Source organism: Nelumbo lutea, chromosome 8 (genome assembly GCF_056320005.1).
Source record: "Nelumbo lutea isolate HS-2025 chromosome 8, American lotus-T2T, whole genome shotgun sequence".
Lineage (NCBI taxonomy): Eukaryota > Viridiplantae > Streptophyta > Magnoliopsida > Proteales > Nelumbonaceae > Nelumbo > Nelumbo lutea.
The window spans coordinates 59,026,389-59,048,030 of record NC_142691.1 but is presented as its reverse complement, the minus strand read 5'-3'; the positions used below and the strand labels follow the sequence as shown (position 1 = coordinate 59,048,030).

The 21,642-nt window shown below is 38.2% G+C and overlaps 2 protein-coding genes and 1 long non-coding RNA gene across 4 annotated transcripts; 1 reads left to right on the top strand and 2 right to left on the bottom strand.

Moving 5' to 3' along the window:
- The first annotated feature begins 3,701 nt into the window (after window positions 1-3,701).
- On the top strand, window positions 3,702-14,767 carry PRD1 (putative recombination initiation defect 1). Of its 2 annotated transcripts, XM_088960078.1 has the most exons (10): window positions 3,702-4,340; window positions 8,531-8,640; window positions 8,726-8,901; window positions 10,286-10,597; window positions 11,031-12,000; window positions 12,099-12,562; window positions 12,758-12,810; window positions 12,890-13,173; window positions 13,245-13,917; window positions 14,261-14,767. In XM_088960078.1, the coding sequence occupies exons 1-10, from the start codon at window positions 3,885-3,887 to the stop codon at window positions 14,489-14,491; spliced, it is 3,729 nt and encodes a 1,242-aa protein (XP_088816204.1). In that variant the 5' UTR covers window positions 3,702-3,884; the 3' UTR covers window positions 14,492-14,767. The 2 variants fall into 2 exon arrangements, with proteins under 2 accessions (XP_088816204.1, XP_088816203.1); XM_088960077.1 differs by having other exon boundaries at window positions 12,099-12,810.
- On the bottom strand, window positions 8,438-11,739 carry LOC148844418 (uncharacterized). The gene is made up of 2 exons (XR_016103863.1): window positions 11,601-11,739; window positions 8,438-9,068 (listed from the first exon to the last, which is right to left on the bottom strand). It is a non-coding gene; the product is annotated as an uncharacterized LOC148844418 (long non-coding RNA).
- Window positions 14,768-14,912: 145 nt separating the features above from the next.
- On the bottom strand, window positions 14,913-18,183 carry LOC148844416 (Pentatricopeptide repeat (PPR) superfamily protein). Its single transcript, XM_088960079.1, has 2 exons — window positions 17,616-18,183; window positions 14,913-17,438 (listed from the first exon to the last, which is right to left on the bottom strand). The coding sequence occupies exons 1-2, from the start codon at window positions 17,994-17,996 to the stop codon at window positions 16,233-16,235; spliced, it is 1,587 nt and encodes a 528-aa protein (XP_088816205.1). The 5' UTR covers window positions 17,997-18,183; the 3' UTR covers window positions 14,913-16,232.
- Window positions 18,184-21,642: the final 3,459 nt, after the last annotated feature.

Below are 21,642 nucleotides of genomic sequence, written 5' to 3'. Positions count from 1 at the left end.
TGTGTTCTCACACTTTTTGCTTTAAGAAAACTGTCTCAAGTTCAATAATGTTGGCTGTATTTGAAAATCCGATTTTGAATTAGAGATTTGACATAATGGAATCGAATTCAGATAATTCGAATATCTAATTGGTTGAATTCAAATATGACCTGATTCGATTTGATAAATATTCGAATTCGATCGAATATTTAATTCTTATATATAATATATAAAATATTTAAATGTTTTGTATAATTTATATATAATAATTAAATTATATAAATAATTTATATACTTTATATAAATAGAATATTTATTTTATATATTTATTAATTACCCAAAATAATTAATTGGTCAAATTCGAATCAAATCGAATATTTGAATATTAATTTTCAATATCCATCAATATTGGATTCGAATTTGAATATTGCCTAATTCGATTCAAATTTGATGCATTTACACCCCTACTCTTTATGCAATGATCAAAATATTACAATATGCATATTTTGAGATGAAAAAGGCATCTTTATAATGCTTATAAAACAAAAAATAAAGCATATGAATATGCACTGATAGGCCTGATACCCAAACTTCTAGGTGTATCAATATTTTGATCCTTATCGTTAGTTCACGTAGGTTCCTTGTAATAGGTGAACCAATGTGTCATGCAAGGGAGAGCCCTATTTATAGCATATGGACAGCCAAAATTTTCTAACTTCTAAGGACTGACCTGACTCATTGGCAGCCCATTGACCCATTGCACATGACTTCCAAATATAGAAATTAAGCGTATCATAATTACATCTCGCAAAGAACAGAAATGAACGCATCTTATAACTCCTACAATCAAGACTGCATATGGATCGGATGTAATCTAATGTGAATTCAAATCCAAAATTTGGATATAGCAACACATATGATGCATCGATTGCATTTATTTAAATTCTTTGAATATTTATTTAGTCAACAATTAGATTGAATAAGATTTGAGTAGGGCTGCAAAATATATCCAATTGTCTGAATTTGAATTTGATTTGGGTCTCATTAAGGCTAATTTGAATTTTATCCATTTATAATTAGATTAAATATTCCCTATTCAATAATACAATTCAGTTTAATTTAAATATATGTGTTCATATATGCTTACAATTCATTTTATTAAATTGTCATAGGTTCAAGCTTCATACAAGTACCTTTTAATTCATTTTATTCATAATGTTTAACATTAAAGTCATATTAAGTTCATTTTATTAATAACATATAATATTTTGATCATTTTTGTTCTAACTAACTTTTTTATACTATTTAATATCTTATTGCAATCCAAATTCAATTTGAATCCACCATACATCCAATGGTCCATAGATAAGACCGTATTGAAATTCAAATATAAATGAACCAAATTTTGATATACTTATATTGGATCGGGTTATGGATTTTTGGGTATCATTGACAAGCCTAATTTGACACAATACAAGGAGGGGCTATGTATGTCATAGGTGGGGGTTTTACAAAATAAAAAAAAAAATTAGGATTTTAAGTGTTCAGGCCACCTTAGAATTGGGAAATTACATCCCAGACCTAATTTACATATAGCCCCCTTATAAACAACAGCATCCCCTCCGTGTATTTGGCATTATTCCTCCCTCCAAATTCACGCCAACTGTACGGTGGGGTTCTGAATTGTATAGGCGGAAGAAACCGTAAAAACCCCTACAAATTTTTGAGGTGGGGAAAAGCCTAACTTTCACTTCAACATTTTATTAATAATTTAATAGTAATGAATTATGTGACCAAGAAGAAAAACAAAATAATTACTTGTTAATAATTAATTATTAATTATTGATTAATTATTAAATAAACATAATTATTTCGTTTTTATTCTTAGTCATATGTTAATAGGTGGGAATTTTAAGTGGGACCCACTTGTTATTTTCCTCTTGAAATTACTTAAATTGAAAGAGCATGCAATTTTTCTCATTTTCTGTTTTATTAATAGTTTATTATTAAATAAAAATAATTATTTCAGTTTTTATTCTTGGTCACATTTGCATATATGGGAATTTTATGCATGATCCATGTACAATTTTTCAATTAATTCATTTGAATTGAACAACGACACATTAGTTGGCCTTATTGCTTTATTATTTACCTTAGATATGTGCGAGATTTATTCAAGTCTGATTTTTTTGGTAATTTGCTTAAACCTGCCCTTAACTTTTTGGTTGTTGCTGAAAACCTCCCTTACAGTTTGGTATTTGTAATACCTCCCCTGAACTTTTTGACATAGTTACAAGTAGACTCCTTTTGTTAGAATCTTATAAAAAGATGTATGAAAATGTCCAAAATATGAAAATATCCATGCAGTTCTAGCAAAAATGTTTGTTTTCCAAATTTTCTCTTCATATGATCTACTACCCCAAATCATTCCAATTTATTTTCTGAAATCGATTTATTTTCCAAATTTCTCCTTCATATCAATCACTCAAAGGTAAAGCTACCACTTTAAATTCTCTTTGTTTTTGTTGCTCATAAAGTTTGTATTGTTTTTTTCTTTTTCAATTAAAAACTAATCTCAATAGTAACTGCATGGGTATCAGAAAGTTCAAGGGAGGTGATTGCAATTACTAAACTTCAGGGGAGGTTTCAGCAATTCACACATTTTTGTTGGTATTCAAGTGTGAAGTGGGGTTTTGTTTTCCTGCTCTGGTTTGCTTGATGTGTAAATGGTACTGGTAGCTCATCCTTTCCCTTCTTTAGTCTTTTTGTCTCTTCTCTTTACTCTCCATGGCAGGAATAGAGTATTTTAATTGAATCAGAAGCAATCAAATATAAATCTATGTTTTACATGTTGATTAGATATTACATCGCATTCGGATCTCTCCAGTCTCAAATTCTTATTTGTTTGAATTCAGACAATATCCAATCTGAATCTGATCTGATTAGGGGTGGTCATGAGCTATTCGAACTTGGTTCATGAAAAGTTCAATTTGACTTGATCTAAATCGAACTTCAAGTTGAACTTGAACCTAATATACACGTTTTCTAATTGACTTGAGCCCAATAAAGCTTGACTGATGAGGCTCACGAGCCTAATCGAGCTTTTGCATATATATGCATATACATACATATTATATATATATATATCACGTTTTCTAATTGACTTGAGCCCAATAAAGGTTGACTGATGAGGCTCATGAGCCTAATCGAGCTTTTGCATATATATGCATATACATACATATTATATATATATATATAATAACTAATTTTTATAACTTAATTTTTTATATGTATATTTTTTAGTAAAGTATTTGGCTCATAATCGAGCTCAAACTTACGACCTTTTTACTTGAGCCGAATTCGAGTTCATCTCTAGCTTGAATCGAGCTTAAGTTCATGCATAAATTTGATAGTTTATTGGTGCGCCAAACTTGAATAACTAGATATACTAGATATTCAACTCGACTCGGGTTGAATCTACCCCTAAATCCGATCCATTTGCAGATATGATTTTATATACACACATATATCGATATATATATATATATATATATATATATATATATATTTATATTTATTTATTTATTTTTTGGTATTTGATGATATGCACCACACTATTAAACCCCATACCGGTCCCTCCCCATCAAGGTGCCAACCGGTTGGTTGGTAAGGTCTTCATAAATGGTATGGATCTGGTCAAATAGCACTGAATATAATAGATTGGGATCATTCTGTGAGGTGCACAAGAACAAGATCCAACTTCCAAGTAGATCGTTGTACGGGTCCGGATCTCGATTCCCCGAGATCCAGATCCGGTAATCAGATTCATTGCTCATTTCCTAATTCCTACTTAATCCCGCCACATAGGAACAGTTGCTACTGCTACTTGCTACGAGAGAGACGGAATGTACTTCAGAGAAGAGTATCCATACATGCATCCATGGCGAAACATAGAAGAAGAAGAGACGACATGGCCTTCCTGCTCACAAGGCCACAGATCGTCTCTGAGTCTGGAGACGTCGGAAGGTGGAAGCATTTGCCTGGTCTGCTTCTGCAATCTCATCTCCAACCCTGCCTCACCCACCGTCCACGTATCCTACGCACTCTCCCAGCTCTCTCTGGCCATCTCCCACCCTCCCTTCCTCCAAAGCCTCCGCTCCTTTCACGCACACCTCCTCATATCTCCCCTCGTTCAGGCGCTCTCCTCCTTTGACGACGAGCCGATCGCTCGTCAGGCCATTGATCTCGTTGATAACCTCTGCGATTCTGATAATCCCTCTGTTTCTGGCGATTTCATTGCTCGAATTACTGAACGTCTTTCTTCTGCTACTTTGTCTTGGAGCCGTCGACAGGTCTACCCGGTAAGGTTATTCATTTCTGTTTTTCATTCTGGTTAGATATTGAGTTCTTTACTTCTCAGTTTTTCTGGACAAATTCGAAGTATTTTGCTTCATCTCGTTTGGAAATTTCTATTAAATTGGAGAAATTTTTTGCGGGTGCATAGATCTGCGTTTTCGATCTCTGCTAGTTTTCTCTGATTCGTTTTTTTTTTTTTTCCTTTTTGAACCTTGCCGCGAAATCTGCTGTGCCCGACCTCCGACTGTAGCAATAGTATGACGACTACTGGACGGTTCTGTTACATAGTAGTTAGATTACATAGTAGTTAGATTCGATTCAAACTCGATCCGTATTCGTTCAAATTCGAACCCGACCTGACCCTACAAAATGGAATTGGATTACACCCGACCAACAGCGTTCCATGAATACCCTATGATGCAAATGGATCGGATCATGATCCGATTCTTTTTGTCGGGTTTGAATAACCTTCTGTTGGATTCTTTGATCGGATTTGGATCACCCTAATCCGATCTAATCCATATACTAAAAAAACATGTATATATTAATATATTTATTTATAAATATACTTATATTAAGTATTTTTTGTAAATTGAAAAATTCCCAATTAATATTGTGTACTTTGGTCCTCGAACTTTAAAATGCATAACTCAGTACCTGAACTTTCAAAACGTGTCAATCCAGTACCTACCGTTAGACCTGTTCATGGGCCGGGTGGCCCGACGGGCCGGCCCGGTCCCTAGACGGGCTTGAACAGGTATATAGGCCCGTGGGATTAACCTCGGGCCAAAAAGCTTGGCTCGCAATAAATTCGAGCCGGGCTCGGGATTTGCCAAAATAGCCCGGCCCGACCTATAAATAAACCTAGAAAACCTAGTTGAATACCCCTCTTTTTTTCACCTCTTTCCCTTCTTTTTCCAACCAAATTCTTATTCTCCACATCATCTTTCCCTTCTTTATATATATTTTTTAATATAAATAAATTTTGAATTTATATATTTTTTAATGTAAATAAATTCTGATTTATATTGATTATTGAATAGGGAAATTTTTTAATTTTTTTTATTAGGTCGGGCTTCGGGCTCGGGCTCGGGCTTCGGGCTTTTTATTAAGGCCGGGCTAGGGCCCAAGTTGTAGGCCCGTTGGTCAGGCCGGGCTCGGGCTCGAGTGTAACATATTTCTGTTAATGAATAGTAAAAGCCTGGCCCGAGCCCGACCCAACCCGACCCATGAACAGGTCTACCTACCGTTAAGCTGTTAATCAGTGATTAAGTAACATTTGAAAAAGCTTCCAATGCCCTTCGAGTATCATCTAATTTTCTTTGTTAACTATCCAAACGTTGACAAAAAATTAACTATCTTAAATCCTTGCCTCTTTTATTCATGAAAGTTGGGGTCCAAAATGCTCACTAAGGCGTGACCCCAACTTTCTTGAATAGAAGAGGCAATGATTTAGGATTGTTAATTTTTTTTGTCAACATTTGAATGGTTGATGAAGAAAATTAGATGACACTTGAAGGGCATTTGTGTTTTTTTTTAAATGCCGCTTAACGACTGATTAACAGTTGGTTAACGATAGGTAATAGATTGATACGTTTTGAAAATTCAGGTATCGAATTGTTGCATTTTAAAGTTCAAGGACCAAAGTGACATTAGGCCCAAAGTACAAGGTATGAATTGGGAAATTTCCCAATTCCTGATTTGTACCTTGTACTTTGGCTCGAGTGACAATTTGGTCCCCAAACTTTAAAGTGCAACAATCTAGTACCCGAACTTTCAAATGTGACAATCCAATACCTACCATTAACTAGTTTGTTAATTAGCCGTTAAGTGACATTTGAAAGTCAAAATTTCCCTTTGGATGCCATCTCATTATCTTTATCAACCATCCAAACATTGGCCAAAAACTAAATAGTCTCAAATCCTAGCCTCTTCTATTCAAAAAAATGTTGGTAATTGTTAGATGAATCTAGAATTTGGGACTGCTCATTTTATTGTCAATGTTTGGATGGTTGATAAAGAGAATTAGATGGCATTCTTAGGGCATTTTTGACTTTTCAAATGTCACTTAACGGCTGTTTAACGGACTGGTTAACGACAGGTAATGGATTGTCACATTTTGAAAGTTGGGTACTAAATTGTCTCATTTTAAAGTTCGAGGACCAAATTGTCACTCGAGCCAAAGTACAGGGTATTGATAAAAATTTTTTCCTTCATAAAAAGACACACACACACACACATACATACATACATACATACATACATACATACATACATATATATATATATATATATATATATATATATATATATATAATGAAAATAATTGAAAAAATACTTCTATTTTTTTGTATTATAATTCGATTAGAATGGGATCAGCCGGCATCCTTAGCGGATTCAAGTTCAAATCACCACTTGTAAAGGTATGGCACCAGAAGAACTTCGATCAATCACAACTAGGGCTGCAAGTCAGGCCGGGTTGAGGCCAACCCTAAATTCTAAACCCCAACACTAACCCTAACCCAACCGGACCTTCAACCTGACCAACCCAACCCTAACCCTAACTAAATTCCTTCAACCCTAAACCAACCCAACCCAACCTTCTTCCCATCCCTTAAAACATCATAAATTTCTCGGTTTTAGATCTTAACTCAACTTTCACTTCATATATTAATCTTATGTTTCATTAATATTTGTTTGTTGATATATATATTTTTTTGTCTTTTTGGTACACAATTCAAAAAAAACAAGTGTTAGAAATAACTATAGTTTATTATGAGTTATGGCTTATGATAGATCTTTCTTGGGCAGCAAACAACATAAGAGATGAATTAAATTTTCAAATAAAATAAAATAATATTATTAAGGTTTTAGTTTTTTCTGATTAGGATTAAGTGAAGTGATTATCTTAAAAGAAATACATTATATTATGTGGTGGGTGCTATACAAATATCATGCATCTAAACAAATCAATGTATGTTATATATTATATATATATTTATATATGACATGTACTATAGAGTCGGGTTTGGGTTGAGTCGAATTGGCTAAGGGGTCAACCCTAACCTCACATGAAATAAAGTCGGGTTCATGAATTTCAACCCCAACCCTAACCCTAACCCGAACATCAATCCAACCCAACCCAACCCAATTTTTTCGGGTTGAGTTTGGGCCAAACCGGCCCAAATTGCAGCCTTATCACAACCCCCATGGGACTCTTTCTTAAATTAGTATCTTGCAACATAGAAGGGGATCTAAGAATAAGATTGATCTATGATGAGAGTATGAGACCCTGCATGATATGATATGATGATCAGTTATTACTTATTACTGTTGACTTAAGTTATGAATACAGTAATCTGGTTCGGATCACCTAGAAAGTTAGGTTCAGTTATATAGCTTTTAAGGTTGTAACTTCTGTCCTCCTGACCCTTTAATGCCATTGAAACTAGGGGTGCAACTTGCGCGGGCGGACTTGAGCCGAAATTGATCCAGCCCAAAATTATATATATAACGATTCAACAGGGTTTCACATCCCACCCGGGCAAGCTACCCTTCATTTTTTGCTTGTGTGGGTGGAGATCGGCTTCAGTCAGTGCAAGGCTCGTTCGAACAGCCTTTATTGCCTTGCATGAGAACATTTCTGTACTTCTATGCTTTATTTCATGGGAAAAATATTCTCAATGCAAGACTATGATGGTTGTTTTAACGGGCTTTGCACTGACTGAATCCCATTTCGTGTGTGTGTATATATACAATTGCATATATATTTTCAATAAATGTAAGTACCGAGAGTTGAACCAATTGACCCAGCGATCAAACCATTTGACCCATAAAATGATAACATTCAGGTTTTGTGTCCAGTCCAATTCTTAAAACACTGAATTAACGGCTTAACGGGACTAGCTGTCATCTGGACAGAATTCATACGAGGACCATCTAACCATCCTCTTACCTAGTAACCTTTATACGAAACCAAACGCACTGGATCGGAAGTACGACAAATTGAAGATGTGGATCATGTGGTAATTTTTGACTGGCCGACCAACAACCCGATTATTTTTCCGGTTTTAGAGGAAAAAAGAAAGCTCAAATCCATGTGTTTATGTTTAAAGAAAAATCCTCGTCGGTCATGATTTTCCACACAAAGTTGATGAACAATGATTAATGTGCTCTCTTTCTTGTTCTGATGCAGCTACATTGCTTAGGAGTTCTTTTGAATCGTCAGACTGATAATACCTCCTGCCACATCAAAGACAAAGGAGCCCTCATCGCCAATCTAGTCACGGGCCTTCAACTGCCAAGGTGATAAAATAAGCAAACTGTGAAAACAAAATTATCATCCTTTCGTCATTTTGTCTGTCGTCGATTTATTCTCTCCTGTATACAGTGAAGAGATACGCGGGGAAATCTTCTTTGTGCTTTACAAACTAGCCATACTCCAAGATGTGTGTGGTTATGGTGATGAAACTGATAATCTGTTGGCCGCCTGCCCAAAGCTCTTGTACCAATCATTGGAGGCCCTCATGAAGACTCAAAGTGACGAAGTCCGCTTGAATTGTGTTGGTATGTTACTGCACTTAAATGGGTTGCAACTGTATAGGCATCTGTTCCATCAGCTAGCATTGTAAAGTAGAGTCAAACTCGCCAATTGATTCAGTTCAGCAGATGCCAAGTTTTGTGTTCATAGTAGCCAAGGCTTGCGAGTTTGAACGATTGGTTGGCAAGGCAACCTACACAAAACAAACATCATATGCACTATCAGCACCAAAATACCATGGGTCTTATATGGGGTCAAATTGAAATGCTTATCTGAAACAACCTGCTGTCAAATGGACCCTAGAAATAAAGCTGTAACATCAAATTATAGTATGGCTAATGGATTAACCTGTGTGATACAATGTCATAACAGAACAAAGTAGCCAATATGCAGCTTATTTGGACACATCAGTGTTCTACATAAGACATTTCTAGGGAGAAGTCATACTGTATAATCTTGACCATCAAATTCATCAATATCCCTCAAGATGAATAAATAACAGAAACTAGGGGTGGATTTGAGCCGAGCCAAATAGTATGAAGCTCGAGCTCGAGAGCCTCACGAGCCAAGCTCTATTAGGCTCGAGCTCGGCTCAGCTCTTAATCAAGCCTGTAAATTGGGCTCGAAGCTCGGTTGAAACCGAGCTGAGCTTGAGTAGCTCATGAAGAGCTTGGCTCATGATCACCCCTAACAGCAACCACTGCCTGAATATTGAACTGCAGTTATGGGTATGATGCAGGAGCTGAAGAGTCAAAATTGGAATTTTATGATATTTTATGTATTTCTATATTTTTGGACAGTAGGGGTATCTTTGTCATTTTTGCAATTTTCTGTGGGGTCCAATAATAGGGCTTGATTGTCTAGTTATAGTTTCTTTATGTTTAAAATTTCAGAGTCATTGCATAAGTAGGATTAGAGTTATTGAGTCTTCTTCAAACTGAAATAGGATATGACAGCTTAATTGAGTCCTACTAGGATTATTGAGTTTAACAGTTTAACTCCTAAGCCTATTATGAGTCTAATAGTTTGATTCCTAGGATTACTATGAGTTTAGAGTCTATAAATATGTATGGACGTTTTACACAAAGGCAATGAAGTTTATTAAGTTTTCTTCATCTTATGCTAACCATGGTGAATGATTCCCATGGAGGCACCCTATGAGTGGTTCTAGGTATTTTCTCTCTTCTTTCTCTCCCAATTTTCTCTTCTATTCCTAAAAAAAAAGCCATTACAGCCATCACAGCCATAAAACTCTGATCAAGAAGACCATTCAACATTCTCTAAGGACTAGAACTGAGTTGGTCCTACATCAGGGTACCACTAATAATTTTGATTGTCAGCACAGCACAAAATGCTGCATTCTGCTGATAATATTAGCTCAACTAACATCTTAGATGTTTACCTATCCAGCATTGCTGACAGTACTAGCTCAAAGAGGGTATTTCGAGCATTCATTTGTGGAAGACCTAATAAGCAATCGCCATACAGAAGCAAATATCTCCAAGCAAGGTGCAGAAGTCAGAATAGATATGCCTCCTCTAATCATCTTGTTTGCTGAGGCCATCAAAGCCCCTCTTCTCTCTTCTGATCCACAAGTCCAGATTGGCACAGTAGACTTGATATTTCACTGCATGTCATGGGATGCTGATTCTTCCAAACATATCCAAGCCCTGGTTGAAGAAAGTATTGCTGACTATGTGTTTGAAATACTTAGATTGTCAGGTAAGATAGCCTTTCTCTAATAGTAACAAAATCAAAGCACTTACTAGAGTGGATTAAAAGTTTGATTTCCATTTTGATGTATATATTACTCTGGTTGATGATTCACCATTTGATAGGTCAATTATTGTTTCTAACTGAACTAATCAGATTATCATATTCATTCAATCTATGCTCTCTTTTTCATGCAATGGTCACCATCACCTTTTTGTGAATCAGAAATAATAATTAGCAAATGACAGTAATGGTCATCCAATTGGATTAAGTTCAGTGTAAATCTTGGAATGGCAATGGCCCAATATATGTGTGTACCATATATGCCAGTATCTACCTCAGATTTCTTTATGTTTTAGCAGAACTTGGAACATTATATCCATTCTTTTGACTGCAAACTTTTATGGTCAGACTCCTGAATATGAATTGTGTAAATGGGCAGGGTATAAAGATTCCGTCGTCATTTCCTGCCTAAGAGTTTTAGGTCTATTATCTACAGCTGAGAAAGCCTTCAAACAAAGGCTTGCAGTTGGCTTTCCAACTCTGGTTCCCATTCTGCGTTATGTAGCTGAAGTACCTTTTCATCCAGTTCAATCCCAACTACTGAAGCTTATTTGGAGCTGCATCTTTGACTGTCCTGGAATAGTATCAAGGTCACAACTAGAGGAGCTGGTTCTGGTCTTAACAGGGATGTTCAAAAGACATACCAGTGGGGAGATGGGCATGCTTCCTGAAGTCTTCACCATGGCCTGCTCAATATTTGTAGCTCTCCTGAAATCCCCATCATCTCATAGCATTCCAACTCTAAGAACATCACTGCAAGAAGCAATGACCAATGCAATTCTATCTTGTCTCTGTGTCCCCCCTAGACACCCCAATGAACTTATTTTATACTCCCTCTATCTTCTGAAAGAAATATATGCATACAGTCATGAAGATAACTTGGTAATAGACATGAACAATATGGAGTTGGGTAACAATGTTATAGAATTATGTAAAGCCCACATATTACCTTGGCTTGTAAAGGTTGTTGATGAAGTAGAAGAGGAAATCATTCTGGGAGTACTGGAAACTTTTCACTTGGTACTGCTTCAGGAATCTGATGTCCACTGTAAGAAGTTTGCAGAGAGTCTAGCATCCTCATCTTGGTTCAGCTTATCCTTTGGATGCTTAGGTTTATTTCCAACAGAGAATATGAAATGGAGAGTGTATCTGATGCTCAGTTCAATCATAGATAGGGTTTTGGGACATGAGTGTGGACAACCCATCAGAGACGCTGCCTCATATATGCCATCAGATCCTCTGGATTTGCTGTTTCTGCTTGGGCAAAAAAGCTCCCATGATTTGAATCTGATATCTTGTCAATCTGCAGTGCTATCTATACTATATGCCAGTTCTTTATATGATGAAAGGTATTGAACCTTGAAAACCTTCTCTTGCTCCACTTGCTTTGTAGTTTTCTACATCTATAACTCTTTAAAGAAGTCCTTGTATTATCTTTTCCCCCCAGACTTGCAGATGATAAGCAGGTTTTGGCTTCATTAGAACAATATGTTCTTCTCAACAGCAGCAATTTCCTGGATGGAATTATTGATTCTGTGACAATGATGCAACTGGTGCACCTATACAGCCTATTCAGGGGTATTGCCAAGATTAGCTACCAAATCCCTTATAGTCCAGAAGCTGAGAAACTTCTCTTGCATCTAGTAGTTGAAAAAGAGTGCAATATCCTTTGTTGGAGAATTCATCCAAGAGGGCTGAAATGGCTTTTTCAACAAGAAGGTATCATAGGGCATTTGTCACATGAGATCCTGAGCTTTTGCAGATCCAATGGCACAAAAGGGACCAACATTATCAACCATGGGACTAAAATTCAGATGATAGAAGTAGAAGACATTGCAAAGCTAGTACAAGGAGATGATAACCATGGAGCCATACTTTTGGTATCTCTACTGAAACATCTCCAGGAGGAAGGTGAGGAGGATGACATCACTTCTGTGGTGAATTTCATTGTAAAAATTATCAATATTTTTCCAGCCTCTTCAGATCAATTATGCTTGCATGGCATTGGCAATGCAATCCACAGTTTGTATTGTTATTCCACCTATTGTTCTTTACCATGTAACTTCATTACCTGCTCAATTCTGGTTTTCAACATTCTATGTTCAGTGCAGCCTAAAACACTATTTGATGACGAAGTTTGGTTCCCTGTGGCTATTAAGGTAACTTATTTGCATTTATTTCAGCCCAGTTTGGCAGTAGCTTCAAGAAACTAATCGGACCAACCATCTTGTGTTGTAGTTGCTGGAATTTTTTATTCCTACAATAATTGCAGATACATGCAACCATGAAGGGCTCCTAGTACTGGGGATTTTTTCTTTAATCTTGCACCATCACTCCACCAATGGAGTACTCCCAGATGCTTCAAAAGCCATACTCCTTAATACTTCCTTAGCCTCTAAAATTAACAATGCAATCTGTGCAGCCTGTTCGAAAGGCAATGCTTTAGTTGAACATGATGCCGAAACTGTCACGGGAGAAACTCTAATATTTGTCCTTTTACTGAATTTTTTCTCTTTGAGAAGGTCAGTGCTTCACATTTGAAACACCAAATGCATTGCCCATCCTTTTAAGAACTAATACTTCTTTCCTTCAGTTTGCATGCTCTTCTACCAGAGAACCTGGACTGGCTAAGTTTTCTTCAGTCATCACCCAATGGGATCCAGCCGCTATCCTTTATCTGCATTTGCTGTCATGACTTATGCAGGCTGATACATTTTGGTTCTCCTCCAGTCAAGCTGGTTGCTTCACATTGTTTGTTGGAAATGATGACCACAATTACTGACCAGAGACATAACAAACATGATGAGTTAAAATGTTCTATGGGGTACTTAAAATCTGTGATGTCTGTATTGGAAGGCCTGGTTTTCAACTCTGATACTAGAGTTGCCATGAACAGTGCACTCTGTTTATCCATGATCTTGAGTTGGGAGAAGCTGGGTATGCAGGAGGCAAGTGTGGTTAGAGATGACAAGTGGTGCAGGCTGGTTGTCGAGGAGCTTGTATTGTCATTGACAGCTCCAGGTTTGGCATCAACATCCTTCAGAAACTATCATAAACCTGCATCTAAAATAGCAATTGCGCTGCTAAGATTGAACCAGGTGCCCAAGTGGATGCCATCTGCCTTTGATCATTCCTGCATATCTGGTATAATTAAGAACCTTTCAGCTAGCAATGTAAGTGCAGAGATGGCAAGGTTATTTCGGGAACTACTGATCCATGACTACCTGGATGCAGAGCAGATTTTGGGTCTCAATAGTGTCTTCCAGGTGAGGAATCTTCAGTCTATTTCATGACATTTAGTCTCTTATACTTCAATACATGGCCACCAGCTTTCAAGGATCTGTAGCAGGCAAATGAAACCAAAAAGCTTTCACTTATTCATTTTCACAAGTGCTATGATTTTATTCTTTCCATTTTGCAATCTTTGTAGTGTCCTGTCCTCAGTTGCTATTTTCTCCATTAACCGTAATTACAATGCAATCCAGCTGTGAATCTCTTTGTATAGGCTTCAGAATCCTGACAGAATATCTAACACCTGATAACATGGAAGAGAGATTTATAGCGACTGACCCCAATGTAATCCAAATTCATCTTCTTGCAAAATTGCAGGCATGTAGGAAACATGTGTATAAAGACAACTATCAAAAGTGCAACATAGAAGAGCATCTTGAGAAGGTTGTTGCTATTCCAGATGACTTAAGCAAGATAAGTGAGTTCCTCCTCCACCTCATATCATCTGACTGCACTGAACATGTGGCTTCCGGGGGAGTCCAAACCAGTGATAAGAAGTTGCTGGAAGAAATAGAAATGTTTTTCCAGGAATCCTCCGCAAGAGAATGATGGCAAAGAAAATGTAATCAGGTTGCTTTGCATCCTGGCTCAGGTTTCTTCCATATGCAATATGGGGTTATTAGGAAACATGAGATTTCTTAAAGCACTCAAGTAAGTTGGTATTTAGTTGAAATGTCAGCTAAACCCAATAGTTCTTTACCAAATATCATTGTTACTTGGTGCTAGTTTTTCCAGGAAACGTTGTTTTGAATTCTCACATAGAACATATTACCATGATTCTGTTACTTTATATGCATCCAACAAAGTTACTCGGGATTCTTTCTATTTTCTAGTTTATATTTTTGTAAAAATGTCTATCTTCATCATGCTTAACAAGGCAAGCGGCAGGAACTTTTTTTTTTTTTTTGAAGGTAAAGTATTGCATTGCAAAAGAAACACATGTACAATGAGAACCTGTACATTTGGAAGATTGTCAGGAAACGTTCTTTTGAATTCTCACAGAGAATATGTTACCATGATTCTGTTACTCGATATGCATCCAACAAAGTTGCTTGAGATTCCTTCTATTTTCTAGTTTATGTTTTTGTTAAAATGTCTATCTTCATCATGCTTAACAAGGCAAGCGGCAGGACCTGTTTTTTTTTTTTTTTTTTTAAGTATTGTATTGCAAAAGAAACCCATGTACAATGAGAAACTGTACACAAGGCCCATAGGATAGCAGCTGGAAAAATCCTCCAAAGCAGCTTGCCTCTTAATTAAATCCCTCGAGGATCCACTCCTGAAGTTGGAGGACTGAAGCAGGTGGGCAAGAAGAAACACCAAAACAGGATAGAGCCATTTCCCAAAGCTTCTAAGAGAAGTTGCAGTGTATAAAAATGTGATTAGAGGATTCGGGAACCTCATTGCAGAAAGGACAGCAGAAACTAGGAAGCTGCACCCCCTTTCTGAGCACAGCCAATCTGCAGTTAGGCACTTATCAAGTGCTGCAGTCTAAACCAGGAAGACAACTTTTGAAGATGCATGGGATTTCCAGATTATAACCCAAGGGAAGCTTCCATCCTCACCGGCCACAGCAACAAGTAGAAGGACTGAGAGGAGAAAGTGTCAGAGGCCTCCCAAGACCAAATTCTTTCATCATCTGACTGTGGGTTGGGCTTGAAACCATGAATATGACTTAGAAGATCTTTTAGTGGATCAATTTCCCAGTCATTAAGATTTCTTCTAAAAGTAGGGCCCCAAATATTCTCACCATTCATCAATTCAAAGCAATCTTCAACCACAGCATCTTTATCCTGTGCAATATCAAAGAGAGTGGGGAACCTTTCATTTAAAGCAATGTCCCCACACCATTTGTCAAGCCAGAACTTTTAGTGATTACCCTCGCCAACCTTGCATTTAATCCCCTTCAAGAAGTCAGGAAGGATAGAAACAGCATTACTCCACAAGGCACATCCCCTTGGAAGAAGGCCAGGACACGAGCCCCACCCCGGATTTGTGAGCCCATACTTATCTGCAATGGTTCTTCTCCAGAGGGCTGTTCCTCTCTTTGCTGATTCTCCAACACCATTTACCAAGAAGAGACTTGTTAACAGCTTTAATATTTCTGATACCTAAATCACCAGTTCTTGATTTGCACACATATTTCCAGCTCCCCAGATTAAACTTGAAGCCGTTCCTCCATCCAGCTCATAAGAAGAGCCTAATTTTCTTCTCTAAAGCTTAGCAACACTTGCAAGAATCTGAAATAATGACAGATAATAGATTGGGAGTGAAGACAAGACACTCTTAATTAGAGTGAGCTTACCTCCTTTTGATAAGCAGCGGAATCTGTTTTAGTTCCTAGGATACAAGAATTTCTTCCACTGTGTTTCAACACAGAAACAATTAGATCTTTGTAACTCCAGATTTTCTTTTGTCTATCTTTTGGTTCAAGAGAGGAGTACATCTCCTCACAGCTTCTAAGGAAATGCCCTTTTCCAAAAGCTGTAAGAACCAGAGGATCGGTGTCCATTTCTACAGCCTCCTGCAGTAACCCTATCTTTCTCCATACTTTTAAAGCTATGGTCCCATCAAAGCCAATTGCTTCAGCATCAAAGAAGACTCCAATAGTTACTATATCAGGTTTCACACATCGAGTTTGAATTTCATGTAATAACATATTCAGGTGTCTCAAATCCTTCATTTTCAAATAAGCCAGTGCTATGATGTTTGCAACTGTCACATTCCATGAAGACTTTTCTGCTGCCATTTCTTGGATGATGTGATTCATGCCTTTCCGGCTTAAAAGACAAGCCTGAGATAGAAGCCGAATACACCAAACAAGACCACTCACCCCCATTCTTGAGGCAAAGTCAAGTCCTAAGTCCTCCAACCGTGAGTACATGTAATTCTCGATATAAACTTTAGCCAGTTTCCTAACTAAATCCCCCTTTAAAGGGATTTTTGAGTAAAGAACCCTTCGATAAGTCTTCTCCATCTTCTGAAGAATCCCCAGGTTTGCATAACCTTCTAGCATTGCAACTAAAGTAGAAGCTTGCAAACCCATACGCTTTGAAAGGAGAGTCTTATACACTCTTTCCATTCTTTTTAGCAACCCACCTCTGGCAAACTCTGCAATCAATAAATTATAAGTAATATGATCAGGAAAACAGCCCTCTGACTCCATTTTCTTCACGCATTTACTCATCTCATCATACATTCTGTAAGTACCATAAGCTTGAATAAGCCCATTGTAAGTTTTAATTTCTGGCTTCAAATTGATCCCTGCCATCTCCTTAAAATAACATAACGCATCTTCAAACTCTCCCTTTTGAGCAAGCCCATGAATAATGCAGTTGTAGATACCCAAAGTCGGAATAAGACCGCTGCTCTTCATATCTTGAAGCAATATTGCTGCTTCATCCATCAGACCAGCTCCAGTTAACAAGTGTATAATCTTCTCATAATTAAGCACATTAATTCTGGACTTCTGAATGTTCTTCCACACATTGAATACCTATCAATTCAATTTCAACATCAATGAAGAATTTGTACTTGGGGAAAGATCCAAAAGCCATCTTACTGGTATTCTTAAGCTATTAAAGAAAGATCCGTCAACAATTCTGCAGTTACTATTTCAAGCAATCACTAGGAAACCCAAGTATTAAACAAGAAACAAGAGCAAAACAAGTACCTGGAGAACCTCTCTGAAACGAGAGGTTTCTTTGAGGAATCTCACTACCGCCCAGAACTGGTCTGTAGTCCAATCTCCTTCATTTTTGAGGATTTGAAGAAGGTTCGAGTCATTTCTGCGGACCTTTCCGAGCAGGTCCTTGAGTTTCTGGTTTTCATGGAAGGTCTCTATCAGGAGGGTTGTGTGCTTTGTTGAGTTCGTTTGTGGGCTTGCCTGGTGATAATGGGATTTTAAGTTCAGATCTGAAGAAGATATAGATGAGGAAGAAGGAAAATAAACTGGGGATTTGAAATGTTTGATATTTAGGGTTTTGGAGAGGGTGTTTGGTCTCCATTTCAAGCCAGTTGTGAGGACATCAACAGAAAGAAGGGTGACACTCATGACGTTACGCAAGCCGGTTGCAGTCTCTAAAATGCCAATCTCTACTCTAGCTCTCAAATAATTTTCTCAACGAAATCAGCTTTTGGTCCTTTATTTGTAGGCGGCATATCAGAGCGCGCAATGATTACTTAGCGAGGGTTTCGCATGGGCTCTCGTCCGACATGGAATGGGCTATTCACAGACCGCACCGCTCCATACGCCATAGCCGAACCCCGTGTATAATATTTTTAGTCATGTTTGGAAGTGATTATATTAAAAATAAATGTTTAAAAACAAGTATTTATTGCACTTACTTGTATTTGACATTCAATTTTTTCAATTTAAATTACCTTTATAATTTATTTAATTGATTAAATATATCCTTACTATTTTAAAATTAATTAATATTATCCTTGCTATTTCTGACAACTACCTAAAACTTCCCCTACCATTAACATTTCGTTGTTATATTTTTCAAAAATCCCTAATATACCCTTGGTCTAAAATCCAACACTTCAAATCCGCACAACCGCTCTTCTTGATGACCAAGCCCAGTTTCGGACCTCATCACCGACTGCTTTGTTCGAAGTTCGAACTGTAAGCACCAAACTGCGTAGTTAGGGCCTTCGCGTGCAATGGATGCGTCTGAACCTAGTCGGAGTTACATGAAACGAGATATCGAGGATAACTCAGATATGAAGGGTGAAAGGATTGTAGACGAGGAAGACTGAGATGGCAGTGACAAGCGGAAGCACCGTTCTAGCAAGTCAAGAAAGCATAGCAATGCAGAAGAAACTGAAGAATGAAATAGCAGTGGCAAATGGAAGAGTTTAGGGAACAGCAATGAAAGTCAAAAAGGTCAAGTGACTCAAACAGGGCGGGTAGTGAGGATGAAGACGAATATGATACAAGAAAAAAGTAGATGAAGGAAAATCAAGTAAAAAGAATTCAAGCAATGGGTATCAAGATAGAGAATCAGAAAGCAGTCAAAAGGGGAGAGATGCTTCAGGGAGCAAAGGGCATGGCCCAATTGAAGAAGGCGAGTGGATCTCCTCAAGGAAAACAAGTTCAAAACCTTCGGCTCACGAAAGTTCCCAGAGCAAAAGCTGGAAAATTCTCATGATGTCGAGCTTGAAAAGATGTAGGATAGAGATTCCAGTATTCTGAAAGAAATGAGAGCAGCAGGGAGAAAGGTCGTGGATCTCGCGAACAGGAGAGAAACCCAAGGAGAAGATGGGATGATTCTGAGTCAGTTAGAAAAGCAGAAGAAAGTAACTATGTAGATAAATTTGAATCAAGGAGTGGGAAGACTTCTCAACTTAAGGGTGGAGAGAGAAATATAGATGCAAGAGATGAACCTATTGACAGAAAAAGCAGGATTGTAGATTCAAACAGTGATAAGGGCAACAAATCCGGGAACAGGGAAGAGATGCAGTACCTCTTCACCGGTGACAACTGTAAGCACCTCACTGACTGAACCAAAGATGCAGCGGCGAGCCGAGGTGGGGAGCTTGCAATCGAACAAACTGAACATGGATTTTGATGTTGCGCGATCTTGCTGCTCCCTGCTGGAGGTGATCTGGCTTCCAGTAAATGGCGGACTACGTCGATCTGCAAAAGAATCAGAGAACCCGGGGTTATTTGTTCGGCGAGGTGAAAAGCTTTTGAGTGTAGAGAGCTAAAGAGCAGAGAAATCACGCGTACCGTGGGCCTCCATGGGTAAAGCCTTTATATAGTGGAGTCCTCGTGGGTTTCACGGAGCAGTTCTGGGATTCTCGTCATGATGAGATCCGTTTCCGCGTTAATGGGGGATAACTAATAGGGCTTATCAAATCCGCCCGAACCGGGCGGGGAGGAGATAAGGCTTAATGTTACGAGACGTGATCCCGCGAGGCTCGGAATCTGATGGCGAGATCTTTGGAGCTGCCATGTAGTGGTCTGTTAGTATTACTCGAGCTAGTGCTCTTTAGAACCAACCTGGGGTGAATGCTGAAGTGCCTTGGGACCAAGGTGGTCCTGATGCAACCTTACACCGAGGTGAACTCATCCCGAGGTGGTTTGACTATTCGAACTCGATCTATTGCGGACTTGGCATGTCGGGCTGAGCTATCATCTTACTAGTTAGGTCGTGTCCATGTGTCCCCCTATTACTAGGTCGGGCCAAATCACCCTTCATCAATAGTAGGCAACTCGGCCCTCTAATCAGCTCGACACTCTGGTCAGCTCGACACCTACTATGCAGCTCGACACTCTGGTCAACTCGACACCTAATAGGCAGCTCGACCCTCTAGTCAGCTCGTCACCTAATAGGTAGCTCGACCCTCCGGTCAACTCGGCACCTAACCTGCCTAGCTCGGCCCAGTCAGCTTGTCACCTAACCTGCCTAGCTCGGCCTAGTCAATTCGGCACCTAACCTGCCCAGCTCGGCCCAGTTAACTCGACACCTAATCTGCCCTCAGCTCGGCCTGGTCAACTCAACATCCAGGTCCTCATCTAGCAAAAGTTCACTTCGGCCTTTGAGTCATCGGCCACTTGGAAGCAAACCAAATGACGAGGTACTTAGCACAAAAAATTGATACATCACCAAAAATTGATTCATCAGATTTCTCTCTTCTTCGCCTTCTCTGCAATCGAACAAACCGAACAGGGATTTCTCTCTCTTCTTCGCCTTCTCTACAATCAAACAAAACCAAACCAACTCGGCTAGGCTCTATCTTTCTCTCTCCTCTTATTCGTTTCTCTACAATCGAACAAACCGAACAGGGCTCTCTCTCCTCTTCTTCGTCTTCTATGCAATCAAACCGTTGTCCCTTGTCCTAAAGTGAACCCCTATGGTGAACCAACGAAGCGAACCCGATTACTCATCGTCTTCTTTGCAATCAAATCCTCTTCTTCGTCTTCGTTTTCTTGGTCACCGCCACTACAACTCCTAGCAGCGGCATCGTTTCGAACCCAAGACCTTGACCTCAGAGTGACGACGTCTCTCTCTATCTCCTCCTACTTCCTTCCCATTGTTGAAGACGCCAAACGATTACAAGTTCTTGGGTCAAGGTCAGAGCGAGAGGGGCCGGGAAACTTCCGAGGGTGAACACTAGAAGAAGAACGGACACAAGTGTCTAAGACTAATTCTGATAAAGCAAAGGAAACCCTAGAAGAAGAACGGAGGAGCATCGAACACTGGTAAAGCGTCGGAAACCTAGACGAAGAATAGAGGAGCTTCGAATGGCAAAATAGACATTTCAATCCTTTTGTCAATATTTTAATACAAATGGTAATTTTCAGAAACTGTAAGGGTAGTCTTAGTAAATTTTTAAATAGTAAGGGTATATTTAGTCAATTAACTAAACCATAGGGGTAGTTTAAGAAATTTATCCTTTTTTATTTCATGTTGGGTGTTTGCTAGTCTTTTTCTCCAATAAGCACTTCTAACTATTTTGTCCTTCATTTTTAAAATTTTTTAAAATATACCCTTTTATTAAATTATTTTTATAAAAAACACTTTTATGAAAGCACTTTTATAAAAATGCTTTACACGAAAACACTTTTATAAAATTCAACTAGGGATAATTTTGGAAGGAAAAAAATTGAACAAGTGCTTATTGGATAAGCACTTAAAAAAAGTTAGAAATTTGGGCTTAAAAGATAAGCCCTTATTTTCCCAAATACC